This window comes from Phalacrocorax aristotelis, chromosome 1 (assembly GCF_949628215.1).
Source record: "Phalacrocorax aristotelis chromosome 1, bGulAri2.1, whole genome shotgun sequence".
NCBI lineage: Eukaryota > Metazoa > Chordata > Aves > Suliformes > Phalacrocoracidae > Phalacrocorax > Phalacrocorax aristotelis.
The window spans coordinates 201863-220276 of NC_134276.1; the positions used below are offsets into that span (position 1 = coordinate 201863).

Sequence of the window (18414 nt, forward strand, 5' to 3'; positions counted from 1 at the left end):
ACCCGGGGCGGGGGGCACCGACGGGGGCGAGCCGGACGGGGCAGGGGCGAGACGGGCCGGGGCGGGGAGAGCCGGATGGGGGCGGGGCGATGGGCAGGGGCGGGGCGCACGGCGCTGGCGGCCCCGCCCGCGCAGCCAGGTTGCTCGACCTCCCGCCACAAGGGGCCGGTGTTTCCGCGGGCGCTCTGGGCCCCCAGCCCGGGGATCACGGCGGAGCGCACGTGGGTAACGGCGGCGGGGCCGGGCCGGGGGTTCTCAGCGGAGCCGGCAGCGCAGGGGCCGCCGTTCCCGTTCCTGGCCCAGGCGGGGCCCGCAGCCGCCGGGCGATGCTCGCGGAGGAGAAGCGGAATGATGGGACGAAGGGCCCCGCCTGGTCCCGGCCCCGGTCGGGGCCCCGCGCCGCCCCCGAGGGCCCGGGCCGGCCGGTAAGGGGTGCGCGCACGGGGCCGCGGCGGGCCGGTCCGGCCTCCGGGCGCGGGGGAGGTGACTGGCGCCCTGCCCTCCGCAGGCCCCCGCGGCAGCGGCGGGGAAGCGGCGGCGGCTGCCGGGGGACTGCGCGGCCGACCCCGGCCGGGACGGCGAGCCCGCGCGGAAGCGGCCCGGGGCGTGGAGGCAGGCTGGCAGGAGCCGGGCCGCGGCGGAGGGGAGCCCGTCCGGTGCCGCGGAGCCGCGGGGCCTAGAGCAGAACGGGCAGCGCCCAGACGGAGGTAGCAGCGCCTGCCCCGCTCGGCGGCGGGGCCCGCCGGGGAGCCTGGCCGGGGGGGCCTGGCCGGGGGCCGGAGCCGCCCACCGCCCCCCCTGACTTCCCTCTGGGTCCCGGCAGGCGCGGCGGCGGAGCGGCGCGGGAAGCGGCCGAGCGCGGAGCCCGGGGCCCCGGGGCCGGTGTCCGGGGGCGCGGCGCGGAGGCTGAGCCGGAGGCAGCGGCGAAACAAGCAGAAGAACCAACGGCGCCAGGAGAACGAGCTGCAGGCGGGGCCCGGCGGGGAGCGGGGCGCGGGCGGGCGGGCGGCGGCGGGACCGGACACCCTGGGGCCGCCCGGCCTGGCAGCTGCTCCCTTGGAACGGTCGGCGGCCCTGCGGGCACGGATGGAGGAGCGGCTCCTGGCCGCCCGGTTCCGCTACATCAATCAGCAGCTCTACACGTCCACCAGCCGGGAAGCGGCGCAGCTCTTCCAGAGCGACCCTGAAGCCTTCGAAATCTATCACCGTGGCTTCGCTCAGCAAGTGGGGCGCTGGCCGGAGAACCCCGTCCATCGCATCGTCCGCTACCTGCGGCGGCGGTGAGTGGGCAGGACCCGGCAGCGCTGGAGAGCCGGCCCTGGGGCTGCCTCCGAGCGTGGGGACCTGCCAAGGGGGAAAGGGTGTTCTGAGCTCCTGCTCCCTGTCCCAGGCCAACCTCGCTGGTGGTGGCAGATTTTGGATGCGGTGACTGCAAGATAGCAACCAGCGTCAAGAACAAGGTTCATTCCTTCGACCTGGTACCCCTCAGCCCGCTGGTCACCGTCTGCGACATGGCCAAGGTAGGGGGGATGGGTGGGATACAGAGGGAACAGGGTGAGGGGTGGTGGCTCTGCAGGGGGGATGGCAGCATGTTGGTAACACGTGCACCACACCCACTGGGGTGTTCATGGGGGCTGGCAGGGTGGGCTCAGTGCTCCCTGGCAGGCTGCAGGGGCACGAGTTGGGCTGGCAACTGTGAGGGTGGTCGGGGATGCTGAGGGTCCCATGTGCAAGAGAGAGCACACGTCTGGAAAACGGGGGCACATCCATCTGTGGGCTCTCCAGACAAGATGGTTTGTTGAATCTGAGAGCCCAGGGAGTGGCAAAGTTGCCATCCTTCTCCTGGGACGGCCATCCCGGTTGGCAGGTGCCTTTGGCGGACGAGTCAGTGGATGTTGCAGTGTTCTGCCTGGCACTGATGGGCACCAACCTGCAGGAGATCCTGGAAGAGGCCAACCGCGTGCTGAAGCAGGGGTAGGCAGAGATGTGCGTGCCAGGCTGGTGAGGGGCTGGAGGCATCAGTGTGAGCCCGGGAGGTGCGGGCTGGCCTTCGGGCGGGCATCGAGGAGCAGAGGCACTGGGCTGTGCCCTGGGAGGTGTCTGCACTGCTGCCACTCAGAGCTGGGGTGTTCCGCAGGGGTACCCTGATGGTGGCTGAGGTGGCCAGCCGCTTTGAGGACATCCGAGCTTTTGTGAATGCCATGGCTCAGCTGGGCTTCAAAAGTGTCTCCAAGGTGCGTCCTCAGGTGTGCCCTGTGCTGGGCACTGGCTGCGGTGGGAACCATGGAACTCCAAGGATTCCACAGCCCCTGGCAGCCAGAGACCACCCTTCCTGCTCCGACAGCAGGCCAGGGTGGCACAGCTCAGCCTGGTGCTGGTAGGGAGTGGGCCTGGGGGTGGTGACAGCATATGGGGGTTTTCAGGAACCACGGCCTGCAGGGGCTGTGGTGCTGGCATCTGGTAGGAGGTTTGAGGGACTGGGGCATGTGGGGGGTGTGGTGCTGGGGTCTGGGAGGATGTTTGAGGGCCCAGGGCATGTGGGGGCTGGGGTGCTGGGGTCTGGGAGGAGGTTTGGGGGACCTGGGGCACATGGGGGCTGTGGTTCTGGGTTCTGGGATGGGAGCGGGCCAGGGTGCACCGGGGTTGTGGAGTCTGGGAGTGGGCTGGTGGTCCTGGGGCCCGGGGGGAGGCGGGGTGGGGTTTGGGGTGTCTGGGAGGTGGTGTGGGGGGCCCCGGCGCTAAGGGCCCGGCGCTACCCCAGGACCTCTCCAACGCCTTCTTCCACCTGCTGGAGTTCGCCAAGGCCGGCCCACCCCGCCGGCGCCCAGCGACCGGCCTGCGCCTGCGACCCTGCCTGTACAAGCGCCGCTGAGGGCGGGGACTGCCCTGCGTCTACCGGTGGTGTTGAGGACGGGGCTTCCCTGCGCAGGCGTAGTTCCCAACAAAGACGCTGTTTCCGGCCGCCTCTGGCGATCCTGGGCGGGGCGGGCCCCGCGCAGGCGCAATTCCCAATAAAGCGGCTGTTTCCGCCCGGCTTCGGCGTTGCGGGGCGTGCGGGGCAGGGGCGGGGCGCCGGGGCGCCTGCGCAGTGGGCGCGGGGCCTGCGCGGCGGCGTTTCCTGCCGGGGATGTCGGGGCCGGGTGGCCCGGGCCCCGGCGGGGGGAAGCTCGACATCAATCGCGCCGGCGTGGCCGAGCTCGAGGGCGCGCTCAGCGGCATCGGCCGGCGCCGCGCCCGCGGCATCGTGCGGAAGAGAGAGGTGCGGGCAGCCCGGCGCCGCTGGTGCTGCGACTGCCGAGCCTGGGTCTGGGCGGGGGAGGCCGTGCGCGGCGGGGTGGCCGGTAGGACGGGGCAGCGGAGCGGAGGGCCTTGGCCGCGCCGCCGCTGGGAAGCGGGGCAGGGGCGGCCGGTGCCGGGCGTCATTTGGAGCCGCCCCGCCCGAGGACGGCCTGGGCTGCGCAGCCCGGCCCTGCGGGAACCGGCCGCCACTGCTGACCCGGCAGCCCCGGGCGGGGCGGGTGTGCCCGCGGCCTCCCCCGCCCCTCAGGACAAGGGCCGCAGCCGGGGAGCGGCTGGGGGAGCCTTTGCTCCCATGCCCGGCAGAGCTCCGCGGGCTGTCGGGCGAGGGCGGGCGCCTCCCGGCGCAGGCCGGGTCACGCTCTCTGTGGGGAGAGCCCGTCCCTCCGGCAGGCAGGGCAGCCCTGTTCTGCAGTTTCCTTGTTTCTGGGATTTGGGGCAGAGCTGCGGGGGCTGGTGGCAGATGACGTTGCACGCTAAAAGCACACACACAAAAGTGGGTTCCTGGGAGGAACGGGCAGGAGCAGGGAGGGGTAGAAGCTGTCTGGTGTGGTCACGAGGGGCTGGAAATCTTGCCGCTCCCCCTTGATTGACTGTACAGCTCTGTCATTTGGAAATGACAGAGTAGGCGAAAAGCCTGTGTGTGGTAGTCACTCAGAGGATGACTGAGCTACCAGTGTGACACAGCCATGAAAAAGGTAAGCGTGATCTTGGGGTGTATCTGCCGTGGCGCTTTTAGCAGAGACAGGAAGATAATGCCGCCTTTTTGCCATTAATGCCACGAGAAACAGGTGAGATTGTGGATGGAATATGGCACCTGTGCTGAAGCAGGCAGAGGAGCAAGGCAGGAGGAATTGGGGAAAGGGGAGGCTGGCTTGACAAGGCAAGACTACAAGAGCTTGACTTTTGTTGGCCTGGAAAGGCGGAGGCTGAGAGGGGCAGGGTCACCAGCTATAACTACAGCAGGAATGTAAACACCGTGGAGGCAGAAGAGCAAGAGCCATTTAAACAAAAGGAGTGCTGGTATGAGAACAGGTGAGGATGGATTTACAGAAATGGGGTTTATCACTAGAGCTGTGCTTTTGGCTAAAACCCTTTATAGGTTTTCAGCCAAAAAAAGGCAGCAGAAGTGACTTAAAATGATGCATGATGAATTTGAAAGGGTGATCGGAACCTTGTCTTGGCCTTGATGTCTGGTTAGTGGGATCCTGTTCCCTTGGTGACAGCCAGGCCGCACCTGTTGGGTTTAGGCCCTTTAGGCTTGGGCAGAAGCTGCGTGGAGTCCGTATGGGGTGTAGGTACTACCGGTGGTAGCTCATGGTGCTGAGCGCAGGGCTGGGCAGTACTTGACCTCGTGTTCTGCAGGATGGTGGGTGCCTTGCACACACAGGTGCACGTGTGTGTCTGTATGTGCCTGGCAAGAGGCAGGGGCTGTTTCTATTCCCTGGAGCTGCAGGCAAGGGAGATTGACACTGCGGGCCAGGGAGCGCTCCTGGTCTTGGTACTGGTCAGCTGGAAGGCACAATTACCCTCTCTGAGCTTTTAGCCTTTGCTTTTGGGCCACTACACCCCCTGTTAGCAGTAGCTTTGGCGCTGTTGCCTGTTCCTTGCAGGCATTGTGAATGTAAATCAGGGCAGGGGAGGTTTGTGGAAATGGGAGGGATTACATGGGAACGGCTGTTTTGGGCAGAGGGCACCCCTTACCTTGGATGGGAGCAGCGTCACAGAATCACAGAATGGTAAGGGTCGGAAGGGACCTCTGGAGATCATCCCGTCCAACCCCCTGCTGGAGCAGGCACACCCAAAACAGGGGGCACAGGACTGCGTCCAGGCGGGGTGTGAATGTCTCCAGGGAAGGGACTCCACAGCCTCTCTGGGCAGCCTGTGCCACTGCTCTGGCACCCGCACAGCAAAGGGGTTTGTCCTCATGTTCAGGTGGAACTTACCGTGTTCCAGCTTGTGCTGAAAAGAGTCCGGCCCCATCCTCCTGACACCCACCCTTCAGATATTTATAAGCATTTATTAAATCCCCCCTCAGTCTTCTCTTCTTCAGGCTGAACAAACCCAGGTCTCTCAGCCTTTCCTCACAAGGGAGATGCTCCAGTCCCCTGATCATCGTGGTGGCTCTCCACTGGACTTGCTCAAGCAGTTCCCTGTCCTTGAACAGAGGGGCCCAAAACTGGGCACAGTACTCCAGGTGTGGTCTCACTAGGGCAGAGTAGAGGGGGAGGATGACCTCCCTTGCCCTCCTGGCCACACTCCTTTTCATGCACCCCAGGATATTGTTGGTCTACTTGGCCTGTAGCGAGGATGTGCAGTACAAAGGTATTTCCCTGCTGTGGCACCCCAACCCGCACAGAATCCCAGAATGGTAGAGGTTGGAAGGGACCTCTGGAGACCATCCCGTCCAATCCCCTGCTTGAGCAGGCCCACCCATAGCAGGGGGCACAGGACAGCATCTGGGCAGGTTTTGAATGTCTCCAGGGAAGGAGACTCCACAACCTCTTTCCCCAAAGGCCTAAAGGGAGCTGGTGGTTGTAAGAGAGGTGCAAGCTGGTAGATCTCAACCAGCCAGGGAAGAGAGCCTGTTGGAGGAGGGCGTGAGTAAGCTTGGTCCTGCTTTGAGGCTGGTCCCTGGGTTCCTTAGCTCCATATCGAATCTTGCTTCTCTCCTCACAGGAACTGAAGGGTTTCAACTCACTCGATGATCTTCTCCATGTCAAAGGCATCACCACCCGCATCTTGGAGCTGAACAGTCAGCGGATGACTTGCAGGAGGAGGCCAAGCAGTGAGGAAGCTGCGAGGGTGAGCCCTGGTCTGCAAGGCGACAGTAAAGCTCCTGTACCCGAGGTAGGAAAAGAAAGGAAGGGTTCCCCTGCCTACCTGGTATGAAGGTGATCCTCCCTCCAGCAGTGCAGGAATTAGGGAGGGTGATGTCGCTCTGGGAGAGGCGGTAGCTGGTAGAGGGACAGAGGAGGTTTACAGGAGAGGAGGAGATGTATCTGCTTTGGGCACTGGAACAGGGAGGCCCGAGGAATGCTGTGCCCTTTCAAGCAGCCAAGTGGTCTGTCTGCAGTCTCCCTGTAAAGTGGCAGCTTGCTTTGCGGAGCATCCTCATGGGGAGGCTGAGATACTCTGGGCCCAGCTGGCTTTGTGGTGTCCTGCTGGAGGCTGCAGTGTTCCCCTGAGCCTTGCCAGGAGCTGTTCTGGCTGCTTTGGTGTGTCTGCTCCAGCCTCCCTGATAGAAACAATTCTCTGACCCCAGAGGACACTCGAGGCTTCCTGCTGCCCCCCTGCCCCAGAGCAGCTAGCCATCCGTAGGTCTCCTGCAGACAGTTATTAAGTTCCACTAATTGTTCATCACTGAAGGCCAGAACTGGGCGTGGAAAGAGATTCTTCCCCTGGACCGGCAGCTGAGACGTGGGCTCTGGCCTCCTCTTGGCAAGCTCTCTACCCTGTCGTCAGCTTTGTCTGTGGAGAGCAGCGGCCAGCATGCTGCCTGCTTGGGCGGGCACACACCTAGCTGGGCTCTGGGGACTTCTTCAGGAGCACATCTTCCTACAGTGCTCTCTGTGGGGCTGAGGAAATTCACTCACCTAAGAGCAGCTCTGTCCTGCCAATCTCTCAAGTGCTCTGTGTGGGCAGGGGAGGATGGTTGTTAGAAGGTGTTTTACTGCCTGGGAAATGTCAGTGACTGTTCTGCCACCATCCTGCCCCAGGAACATCATCCTGAGGTTTGTTAGCATCCGAGACCTTGATGTGATCCCCAATCCTAGATGCCAGAGGAAGCGCTTGAGAAGCCTGGGTTCAGTGCTTCCTCCTGGAAAGGTGTGTCCGGATGGGCTGTCATGTCGTGCCTCCTGATCTGGCCACTGCCTCTGCCCAAGAGTCCAACCCTGTTCCAAGCCCACCTGCCAAGCAGGGTCCAGTTAACTGGGGGATGTGAAGAAATGACCCGTCTGCCACTGAACTGGGGAATCCGTCCAGGGCTAGGCACTTAAGCACATGTGCACTGATGCCTAATTTCTAAATGTAAATAAACCCAGTCCTACCTGCATTAAATGTTGCCGTGCTTGATAGGAGCCCTATAAAGCAGCAGGACTTTTCCTTCCTCAGGTGTATTTTTGTGTTGCGACCAAATCACCTCTCCATTTCTTTTCTCCTACAAAACATTTTCTCCAGCTTTTGAATAATGTGGAGGAGATTGAGCAATATCTTCAAGTTTTAAGAATTCTGTTTAAAGGTGTGGATTGGGCATTGCAGGACTCGAGTGTATAGGGCAGCACAGGGGTTAGTACTGCTTTCCTGCTTGCACTTCTTCCCTGTTCAGACTTTTGAGCCTGAAGCTTGTGCTGAGTGCGACCCCTCAATCCTTTACAGTTATTGCTTTGCAGGATGCGCAGTGCATGGTGCCTGGATGGCCGTGCTCTCCCTGTCTTTACATGGAGAACATTGCCTCTGGGTGGGTTGAAATGCGTTTAATTTGGGTGGGTGCAGCTTACCAAGTGATGCAGATCACACCCAGTGACTGTCTTGTCCTTGCTACCTACCCAAGCGTCAGTCTTAAAGCGTAATCAGAAAACATTTTATCTACATCCATATTATGAATAAAACAAACATTGACCACTGTTGTTTTCCATCCCCACCCACCCCCCTCTGTGGGTCTGCACTGGGCAATCAGCAGAAAATTTGCAGTTTCCCATTAACAGGTGTGTTTTGAGATCTGTTCAGTGGCTCTTTCTTGAGCTAAGCCATTGCATCCAACAACCTTTTAGAGGCTGTGGCATGCCAGTGTTTTCATCAGAAGCCTGTCCCCTGGTCAGATGCTTAGAAGTGTATGAGTACATCTCATCAATGTGATTTATGTAATTGCTTTTCTTAACCAAATGTAACACTTCAAGTGATAAACTCAACTGTATTTGAAAGGACCTATTTTCATAGATTGTCATCAGCTGGTGCAAAGCATGTCCCTGTCATTTATCTTTTACTCGCCGAATCTGCACCAGCTTTTCTATTGCCAGATGTCAGGCTATGCAAAGACTTCTTTCCTGCTGTCCTCACTTTTGGCACAACTTTCACACTCTCCTGGTCTTTGCCGTTCCTCCTGTATTCCAAGATTTACCAAAAATAATTGCTGCGGGCCAGTGATCTGCTGTACTGTTCTCTAGGACTCTGGGCTGCTGGTTGAGGTGTTTTATTAGTGTATTGGAAAACAGTTCCTCGTTCCCATGTGATACAGGGCGTTGTTCTGCTTCCTTCAAGTAATTACCGAACGCTTCTGCTTTTTTTTTTTTTTTTTTTTGGTGTTGTTTACAGTTCTGCTTTCTTTGGGGAGGAAAGGTGCAGGTGGTATTAGATGGGCACATGCTACTCACGACCTCTTGAGTACTCATTGTTCCTGGTCAGACTGGCTGGAGGGCGAAGGGACCTCTGCAGCGTGCTGAAGGCTGACATGCAGAATGCGCCTCCTTTCTGAAGCCGGGCTCCTGCCTGGGCTTGGCAGCCCACATGTGCAGCAGCTCTGCTCCCTGCCTTGACAAACAAAGGGCAGACGGCTGTTCCTGGCTGCAGACAGGGAGATGGCTCGCTGTGCAGAGGTGGAGGTGGTGCCAGCAGGTTTGGTATCATTCAGAACCAATGCTCCTGCAGTGTTTGTGTTTTCTGCTCGGTCACTGAGATGCTGGGTGCCACGTAATTTGGTCATGTTGCAGCTGTGTTTCCCTGTGTCCCCAGATCGTGCTTGGCTATAGCTGCCCCATGACCCCAGAGGGCACCTTAGCTCAGTACTCTGCTCCCCTCTTCCCATCTTTGGCTCTGCTTAGCTCATCACCCCCCGTTTCATACTGCAGAAGGACACCCTTGTACTCCTTGGGCCGTTGCTCTGACTGGCAGCCCCCTCAGCTCCCCAGCCTGGGCCCCTGGCTGCCTCTCCAGTTTGTGGCACCCTGAGAGCTGGGGTGCAGAGGTGCAGCACACAGACCTGACCCTGCCTCTCCTCCTATTGTAGGTGGTAGCTGAGGAGGAGGATGTGTCGGGCCTCTGGGAGCCGGAGCGCTCTGGGAAGGGGAGCCCAGGGTCAGGACCGGAGGCTGATGGCTCCAGTGGGCAAGGGACACAAGAGCCAGTCAGCTCCACAGTCTGTGGGGAGCAGGAGGAGGAGGAAGAAGAGGAAGAGGAGAGCTGCTACAGTGAGGAAGGAGAGGATGGCAGCAACGTCTACTTCTATTACACTATTGGAGAACGCTGGATAGACTACCTGCAACGGACAGAGGATGGTGGCCTTCTCCGTCACGTGCGGCCCAAGGTAACCCTGCTGGGAGCGTGGCCTCAGGCAAGGGCTTTGCCCCAAAAGGGCAGTGCTGCCCTGGCAGTTGGTGGCTCCCCGGCAGGAGCTGACACTGGTACGTTGCCTGTGGTCCCATCCTGGTAGCTGGTGGCCTCGGAGCCTACGAGCACCCACTGCTTGCCATGGCGGTGGTCCCAGTGTGGGCCATGGGCTGCTGTAGTACTTCAAGGCCCTGCTGCAAGGGTGCGTGGCTAGCTTTCATTGCCACTGCAGACCCCCGGGACACACTGGGGTGCTGCGGGCCAGCTGGGGAGTTCAGCTGTCAGCTGGGTGCTGGCTGGGCCGGGAGCTCCGTGGTGCAGATTGTGCTCGGCAGTCATTGTCAGCCTGCCTGGCTGTTGGAGCCAGGGGAAGGAGGTGTAGTCCCTGCACCCTGTCCGAGTGGGTAGCCCCAGCTGTGCCCCTCCCCAGTGGAGCCACCCTGCTCTGTGCTGGGGTCCCTGTGTCGTTGTGCAGAGCCCAAACTGGGGCAGCAGGAGTCTGCTTGGGGGGTCAGGCAAAGGCCTCAGGGAGGTTTCTGCAGGATGTGTCCATTGTGGTGAGAAGCTCTGAGGACAGGGCTGCAGCTGGTGCCCAGGTCAGTTATTGGAGGGAAGTAGCCCCCAGCTTCCTACCTGAGTTGGGGGAGTCCCATGCTCATCTTCTGGTGGCTGCCAGCACTGCCTGGTAGCCGCCCTGCTCTCCCCATGTTTCCTGTTAACCCTGGGCCTCTTGTACAGAGTTAGGAGGATGTAGATTCCCTTTGATGCAACCACATCAGGGTCTGCTGCACATCCCAGCACAGCTCTCCCTGTAGCTGTCAAGTGTAGTGGGGTACACTGAGCCGCTCTAGGGCTGGTCTGCTGAGAGGCCTCAGCATGCGGGGTTCCCTGCTCAGGCTGCAGGTCTGCCTGCCCAGTGGTGTGCCTAGAGAAGGGCCAAGCAGATGTACTGATAGGTTTTCTTAGCCACTGTTTTTGTCCCTGTGCAGCGCTCTTGCTGACTTTTCCCCATCAGGTCTGATATTCCCCTAGGAAGCACCAAGTTCCATTTCTCCCACAGAAGTTAAGTCTTCTGCCAGCTCTAGCACTCAGGTGGCCTTAAACTTCCCTCTGCAGGTCCCCAGCATGAGCGTGGACTCGGAAGACTTGCTAGGCAGGGTCTCCTATTCTGTCACTTTTGGTAGAAAATCAGTGACCCAGAATGTGCGCAGAGGGCTCTGCTCCAGCCTTCTAACTCGCCGTCTCCTTGCAGATGAAGCGGAAGTCAGAGAACGGCCTGGATGGCAGGGCCCTTTCCCCCGGTAAGAAGCTGTGCAAGGGCTCTGAGTACAGCAGGTAAGATGAGTGCTCTGCATGCTGAGCCATGAGTTGACCTGGGGGGTGGGCAGACCTCCTCCTACCAGCCCCATGCCTCAGTCATCTAGGTGTCCTGCTGAGGTTGTGGAGTCTCCATTCCTGGAGAGATACAAAAGCCATCTGGGTGGTCCTGCTTGAGCAGAGGGGTGGACCAGGCAACTCCAGAGGTGCCTCCAGCCTCAGCCAGTCTGATTCTGTCATTCTGTAGAGCAGGCTGGGCTAAGGGGACTGTATGTGTATGTGGTCCTGATGGAAGTGATGGGGAAGGGAGTTAGAAGGGATGGTGGCGGGCTCGTAGCTCGTGGTTTATGGGGACCTCTGTTCTGAGAACTGTTTGCGCAGTGTGGCCCAGAGTTGCATTAGCGTGTTTCACCTTTGCTTTGGTCTCTCCCCGGCTCTGGTCCAGGACGCTGGGTCCCTGCATGCCCAGTCCCACCACCACCTTTGGGGACCTGCGCAATGCCAAAGCAGGCCAGGCACGGCGCCGCCGCATCCCCTCAGTTGCCCCTCCTCCTGAGCTGCAGGACTGGCTCCGCACCTTCCAGGTAGGCTCAGGAGCCTTGCCAAAGGGCTCACCTTTGAGGGCACCGAGAAGCTTTGGATTCAATGGGCAGGCAGGTGGGGAGCCAAGCCCTAGGGAGTCTGTGTGAAACCCACCACAGGCAGGGCTTTGGGTCCCATGGTGGATTTTTAGTGAGTTTTTGTCTCCAGTAAAGGAGCACAGAAGTGGTGTTAGTCCCCGTCTTGCTCCCCTTTGTCCGCGAGCGGTGTTGCTTTGTCCGCTGTCACCAGTGCCTGTGTGACTTGTGGAGCTCCCAACCCAGTCTCCGTGGCTCCTCTCTCTCTTGGGATCTTGGTAGCAAAGCCCTGGCCTGCTTCAGAGGTCCAGCTAGCCTGTCTTGTCTGTGCTGATCGGTGTCTCTGCTAGAGTTGGGGTGGGGGCATAGGCACTGCACAGAGCCACAAGGGAGCCTGTGAGAGCCTGCCACGCATGCAGGCATCATGACTGATGTCCCTGTCTTCAGCGGTGGAGTGGCCCAGAGAAGCTGCTTGCTCTGGATGAGCTCATTGATCGCTGCGAGCCCTCCCAAATCAAGTACATGATGCAGGTCATTGAACCCCAGTTCCAGAGAGACTTCATTTCCCTGCTGCCCAAGGAGGTGAGTTGAGGCAAGGGACAGGCTGGCCCTGGTGCCAGGCACCAGTTACCAGCCACAGAAGCCCACTGTGCCCTTGTGACTTGGCTTCCACTCCTGCAGCTGGCACTCTATGTCCTCTCATTCCTGGAGCCTCGGGACCTGCTCCGTGCTGCCCAGACCTGTCGCTACTGGAGGGTCTTGGCTGAAGATAACCTGCTTTGGAGAGAGAAATGCCGCGAAGAAGGTAAAGACCCCTCCTCCGTATGGTGTGTGGCACTTTGTGGCTGGGATCTACAGTGGGGTAGCCCACAGCTCCCACAGATGTGCATTATCTTAGCTCCCCAGTAGGGTGAGGGCATGGACCACCTGTATACTGTGAGCCATCCAGCTGTGGTTTCCTCCTGCAGGCATTGAGGAGCCCTTGAACCTGCGGAAGCGGCGCCTGCTGAGCCCTGGATTCATGTATAGCCCCTGGAAATTTGCCTTCATGCGGCAGCACAAAATCGACATGAATTGGCGCAGTGGGGAGCTTAAAGCCCCCAAGGTGGGTGCTTTCAGGAGTTGATGCTGAGAACCAGACTCTAGAACTCTGACCTATAGGAAGCTGGTACAGGAAGGAAGTAGCAGAGAAGTATGCATGACCAATAGGGTGAGAACAACACTAAGAATTTTAAAAGTGCCTAGGGAAGAGATTCACAAGTCTGACCTGTCTTCAGGAGGCACAGGCCAGAGGCATTCACCTGGAAATACTTTAATGCAAATGTCCTTGAAGCTGTAGGTCCTGCCATCTCCCTGCAACTCTTGTCCCTGCCTGTAGAGAGCAGATCCACAGCACAACTTGCTTGGAGCTTCCCTGTGTAAGCTGGTTGGCAGCACAGCTGATCTCAGGGATTGCCCCAGCAGGGTGCAGGGCTGCAGTTCTGCCAGCAGAAAAAGGGTCACCCTGGACCCCAGTGAAGGGGGTTTCCATCCCTTCAGCCCTTCTCTGAGCACCCGTGGCAGGGCTGTGGCCAACCCGGGCATCCAGGGAGCAGTACAGCCCTTCTGGGGCTCAGCCAGGCCTTGTTCCCAGTACGAGGTTCCAGAACACTTGGTGTTCTCTCCCTGCCGAGGCCCCTGCCTGCCCCTCATCCCCATCCAGGAGGCAGGGAGAGCAGAGCCCCAGCCAGCCTGTCTCTCAGTCAACAGCCTCAGTCCTGCTGCTCTCCACCTCCGGAGACTTTTCCCGGGCCTGCGATGTTCCCAGACCCTTCTCCAGGCCCCTGCCTGGGTGGCACCCATGGTGAGCAGCAGTGCTCTGCATGGTGCCGCCACTGCAGGGGCTGCACTCCCCAGCAAGCAAATTGGCACCAGGCAGCCCCCTCCCGAGACCCCCAGCACCCTGCCCTGTGCGCCCCCTGTGAGCAGAGCTCTCTAGGGTGCTGCCCACAGGGGTGTCTGTCCATAGGGGCATCTGCTCTGTACCTTGCCCTGGCTGAGGGGAAGCGTAGTACATTCCCTGTAAAGGGTGGCTCTGGGCTTGCTTTCACACCGAGCTGCTGCTTGCCCTCACACTGCTGCTCCCTGTGGCTTTGCCAGGTCTGTCTGAGATGCCTCCTCATTCCCTGGGGTTCTGCCTGACCTGCCTGATCTCTGCCCACCTGCAGATGTTGCTCAGTCATTGCCTGCCTTTGCTGCTGTCTTTCCACATCACCATGCTGGGGTGGTGGCAACTGGTGCACAGCTACTTGTGTACTGCCTGCCTTCCACCATGTGGAAGATGGAGCTGGTGCTCCTAAATGTGCTCTGGCTGATGGCCACCATTTTTTGTTCTAGGACAGAACGTCAGCTCTGAGCTTGATAGCTTGTGTGGCCTTAATACCACAGGTGTCCATCTGTGGTTTGGCATCCCCACGTAGCCCACTGTCCCCCCTCAGAGAGTCAGCAGGGAGGAGGCAGGTGTTACAGGGACCCATCTGTTCTTCCTCCCCTCAGCACTTACTGCTTCCCCACCATTATCAAAGGCTGCTTTTGTGGCCCACAGTTCCGCAGGCTCCGGGGCTCTGAGCTGCCCTCGCTTCCCTCCTTACTCGTGGTGTTCTCCGTGCAGGTGCTGAAAGGACACGACGACCATGTCATTACCTGCCTGCAGTTCTGTGGCAACCGGATAGTCAGCGGCTCAGACGACAATACACTCAAAGTGTGGTCAGCTGTCACTGGGGAGGTGAGCTGTTGTCCATAATCACGTCATAGGGCTGCTCTGCTGGCACGCTGAGAGTCATGCCAATCCTCTGCATTGCTGTAAGAGTGGGTGGATGTGTACGGCACAGTGGCCTTTTAGGTGGGTTTATCTTGTCTCTGGCAAAGTGTAGCTGGGGAGAATATTTGATAGGGCCTCTGGCTGCAGGGCGGCAGGAAAAGCTGTCTTAAGCTACAAGTCTGTTGGTGCAATAGCAAATGAGCAAGAGTTGGTCATACATGTTTTCACTGGCAGTCAGCAAGTGTGGACCACCCTCCTGGAAATCCAGGAAGGGCAAGAACCTCAATCAGGCTTAGAATAGCAAGTGATGATTATCACAGAGACAACTCTGTAGTGGGGGCCTGAGTCTGCAGGGAGGTAGATTGCTGACCTGAAGAGCCTTACCGATCCCTTGCCCAGAGGGAGTCCTATGCTTTGCTTTTCCTTCTTGCTGTGTTGTTTGGCCTTTCCCTAAACAGTGTCTCACATCTTGTTCTTTGCAGTGTGTGCAGACACTGGTTGGCCACACAGGGGGTGTGTGGTCTTCCCAGATGAGGGACAGCATTGTCATCAGCGGCTCCACTGACCGGACACTCAAAGTATGGAATGCAGACACAGGCGAATGCGTGCACACGCTGTATGGGCACACGTCCACAGTGCGCTGCATGCACTTGCATGGGAACAGGTATGGGCATGATGGTGTTCGGGGCCTGATCTGGTCCCTGGAGTGGGGCAGGTGGAGGTGTACAAGCATTAGGGGCCTGGGCCAGTCTGTGGCATGGGATATAGGGCAGGTGAAAGTGCCAAGGTGGTCAGGGCTTGGGCTGATCTGTAGCTGAAAGATGCTGCATGGAAAGAGGTATCCCTGGGGAGGATAAACTGGGCCTGCTTCTTCAGGGAAGCTCATGTGTCCAGGATTATGTCAGCTGAGTGAGGTCCAGAGTCAACACAATCAGGCTTCAAGCACACCCTTGCCCACAGGGTTGTGAGCGGCTCACGGGACGCCACTCTGCGCCTCTGGGACATCGAGACTGGGCAATGTCTACATGTGCTGATGGGGCACGTGGCTGCCGTGCGCTGCGTGCAGTATGATGGGCACAAGGTGGTGAGCGGTGCGTACGACTACACAGTGAAAGTGTGGGACCCCGAGAGCGAGAGCTGCACTCACACACTGCAGGGACACACGAACCGTGTCTACTCCTTGCAGGTAATACCCTGGCTCCGCCTTCCCTCCCACTCATGTGCTGCAGGGACACAAGCCATGCCTATTTCGGCAAGCAAGAGGCTGTCTCCCCACCCCGTGCACGTGGTGCGGGGACACACAGGCCATGTCTGTTCCCTGCAGGTGAGACACACTCTGCCCCTCCACCCTGACCCCCCCACATGCATGCATTGCGGGAGCACACACACCATGTCTGTTTGCCTGGAGGGAGGGCGCTGCCAAACATGGGCGCACCCTGATTAGCCAGCAGGTGCATAAGCATGTCACTTAATCTGCCATGCCCAAGTCTCTGACACCAGGCTGCGAAGAGCACTCATCCCCTTTCTGGGCAGGCTGTGCTGATCTGTGTCTCTCTGGGCAGTTTGACGGGACACACATCGTGAGTGGCTCTCTGGACACGTCGATTCGCGTGTGGGATGTAGAGAGTGGAAACTGCCTACACACCCTCATGGGGCACCAGTCACTCACTAGTGGCATGGAGTTACGTGACAATATCCTTGTATCTGGCAATGCTGACTCCACAGTCAAGATCTGGGACATCAAGACAGGCCAGTGCCTGCAAACACTGCAGGGTGAGTGAGTGAGCGAGTGAAGAGGGTTCCACCCTGCTGGGGGTGTTGGAGAGATTTCCTGTTTCTCCTAGCTGCCACACGTGGCAGGGGCAGGGCAGATGTTGCCCAGCAGTGGATGCTCCTGAAGAGCCTGGGGTTGGAGGTGGGAGCGCAGGAGGACTAACAGATACCCTCTGCTTCCAGGGCCCAGCAAGCACCAGAGTGCGGTGACCTGCCTACAGTTCAGCTCCAAGTTTGTGGTGACCAGCTCAGATGATGGTACCGTCAAGCTCTGGGACCTCAAGACTGGCGAGTTTGTGCGCAACCTGGTTGCACTGGAGAGTGGGGGCAGTGGGGGCGTAGTGTGGCGCATCCGCGCCTCCAACACCAAGCTCGTGTGTGCGGTGGGCAGCCGCAATGGCACGGAGGAGACCAAGCTGCTGGTGCTGGACTTTGATGTGGACCTGAAATGAACCTGGCCAGTCGAGGCTGGGGTGGAGGATCCCGCGGGCTGGGTGTAGCAGCTGGTCTTGGTGGGGCTGGCCCCGGAGCAGGTGCTAGCCCCCCGCGGGCTGTAAATACTGTTTGCAGCTGTCTGGGCCTTATTTATATATGTATGAACTCCCTGTGGGAAGCCTGCGCCCGGCTGGGGCACTGTACAGAGGAAGCAGCATGTTTTGTACACACTAATATATCGATTTATTTCTGTACCTGGGGCCTCCTTCTCCACCCCTGCTGTTCCCTGAGCCCTTTGTTCCCGGAGCTTGTCTCTTCTGGGAGAGCATCTGGTGGCTGCAGCCTGTCCCATTTGATTCCAGGCAGAAGTAGGGAGGGTGCAGGCTTTCCTTAGTGTCACTGACCTTGGGGACCAGCTCGCATTTCCTGCACGTACATGCCCTTGTCTGGTGGAGTGCCCACTGCCTGGAGTCCCATGGTCTGTGGACTCCAGCTTCCTTATTTTGGGCACTGTAGCAGGCTGGCAGTGTGCATGAGGCGCTGAACGTACAGCACTGGGGAGATCTTGCAGGGCAGTACTACAGGTAGCACAGCTGGATGGCTAGCCAGGCATGCAGGAAGATGAAGCCTCAATATTGTGCCTGAGAGGGTGCAATGCTGTGAGCAGACATATTTTTTCCTTCTGCACTGCTCTGATCCAGCTAGAGGGAAGGAGACAGGGCTGGGCAGAGTGAGAGATGGTGCAGCAGACAGCAACTGGCTGGGCAACACCTTGAAGTGGACCGCAGGGAGATGAGACAGGGCCTGAGCTCTGCTGCAGCAGCAGGTGTGCCTGTGGTGGGGAGGGTGCCACTGCCTGCTGGCCCAGCTCTTGTGGCCTGCAAGGGCAGCCCCCTGGAGCAGTGCCAGCAGGAGGTGGCATGGGCACTGGAAGGCAGGGTGGTGGGAAGGCAGCACAGCCTGCCCCACCATTGCACCCGGCTAGGATTGTGGGGGTTGGACTAGATGGCCTTTAAAGGTCCCTTCCAACCCAAACCATTCTATGATTCTGTAGCAGCTGGCAGCGGCTGTAGTATTTCCAGCCACTTCCCTGGAACCTGTACGGGGTACAATGCAGCCACAGCCATGGCAGGCATCCTTGCTCCTTGCTGCAGTGCTCACAGGACAGCAGAGCAGCAGGGTGACTGGCAGGTCCCCCTCTCTTCAGGCCATCCTGCAGAGAGCTGAGGGCTTTTTCCACTTGAGGCGCTGGAGCCAGGAAACCCACGCTCCTCCAGCAGGAGCTGATGCAAGGGTCAGGGCTTCGGCCAGGACTGTCCATGAGGGAGATGGCATCTGTCCTTGTGTCTGTAGGTCCTGCTGCAGCACTGATAGCAGTGCAAGGCCCTGTTCTGCTAGGAGCCTTGGGCTGCCTGCTGGCTGACCAGGGACTGGCAGGGCTGCCCGGTATCCCAGGAACAGAGGAGCGGGAGAAGCATGGCACAGCTCTGGGCTGCCAGCAGCTCCTGCAAGCCCTGGACCGCTCTGGAGGAGGGTGACTCTCCCGGGCTGCGGAGCTGCTGGATGCATGTCTGGATCTCTGAAGTCGCCTCATCCTCAGGCAGACCTGGAGGCAGGCAGGTGCAGGCCTGTGGCCACGTGCCTTCCCTCCAGCCTGTGGAGGGTGGCTCACTCTCGCTCTGCCACGAAGGGATGTTGGTGCTAGGAGAGTGTGTGTTTTCCCAGCCTTCCCTTTCCCCAAATACACGTGTTGCCCAGCTTCCCGAGGTAACTGCTCATTCTTACCCATGTTGAGGCAGCTCCGGAGAGGGATAAGGAGGCTCTGGGATCCAGAGAGTAGCTGGGCTG

General features: G+C 59.5%; 2 protein-coding genes across 5 annotated transcripts; both read left to right on the forward strand.

Moving 5' to 3' along the window:
- The first annotated feature begins 74 nt into the window (after nucleotides 1-74).
- On the forward strand, nucleotides 75-3034 carry RRP8 (ribosomal RNA processing 8). 3 transcript variants are annotated; one of them, XM_075096117.1, is made up of 7 exons: nucleotides 75-221; nucleotides 509-710; nucleotides 824-1280; nucleotides 1391-1520; nucleotides 1868-1974; nucleotides 2138-2234; nucleotides 2762-3034. In XM_075096117.1, the coding sequence occupies exons 1-7, from the start codon at nucleotides 90-92 to the stop codon at nucleotides 2870-2872; spliced, it is 1236 nt and encodes a 411-aa protein (XP_074952218.1). In that variant the 5' UTR covers nucleotides 75-89; the 3' UTR covers nucleotides 2873-3034. The 3 variants fall into 3 exon arrangements, with proteins under 3 accessions (XP_074952218.1, XP_074952034.1, XP_074952122.1); XM_075095933.1 differs by having other exon boundaries at nucleotides 154-425; XM_075096021.1 differs by having other exon boundaries at nucleotides 154-425; nucleotides 509-707.
- A 38-nt stretch (nucleotides 3035-3072) lies between these two features.
- Nucleotides 3073-16820, forward strand: LOC142058349 (F-box/WD repeat-containing protein 7-like). 2 transcript variants are annotated; one of them, XM_075095576.1, is made up of 13 exons: nucleotides 3073-3259; nucleotides 5977-6147; nucleotides 9305-9601; nucleotides 10877-10959; nucleotides 11387-11525; nucleotides 12006-12140; nucleotides 12240-12363; nucleotides 12527-12663; nucleotides 14209-14322; nucleotides 14841-15022; nucleotides 15319-15682; nucleotides 15921-16131; nucleotides 16315-16820. In XM_075095576.1, exons 1-13 carry the CDS (start codon nucleotides 3128-3130, stop codon nucleotides 16581-16583), a joined length of 2358 nt encoding a protein of 785 aa, XP_074951677.1. In that variant the 5' UTR covers nucleotides 3073-3127; the 3' UTR covers nucleotides 16584-16820. The 2 variants fall into 2 exon arrangements, with proteins under 2 accessions (XP_074951677.1, XP_074951605.1); XM_075095504.1 differs by having other exon boundaries at nucleotides 3075-3259; nucleotides 15319-15544.
- The last annotated feature ends 1594 nt before the right edge of the window (nucleotides 16821-18414 follow it).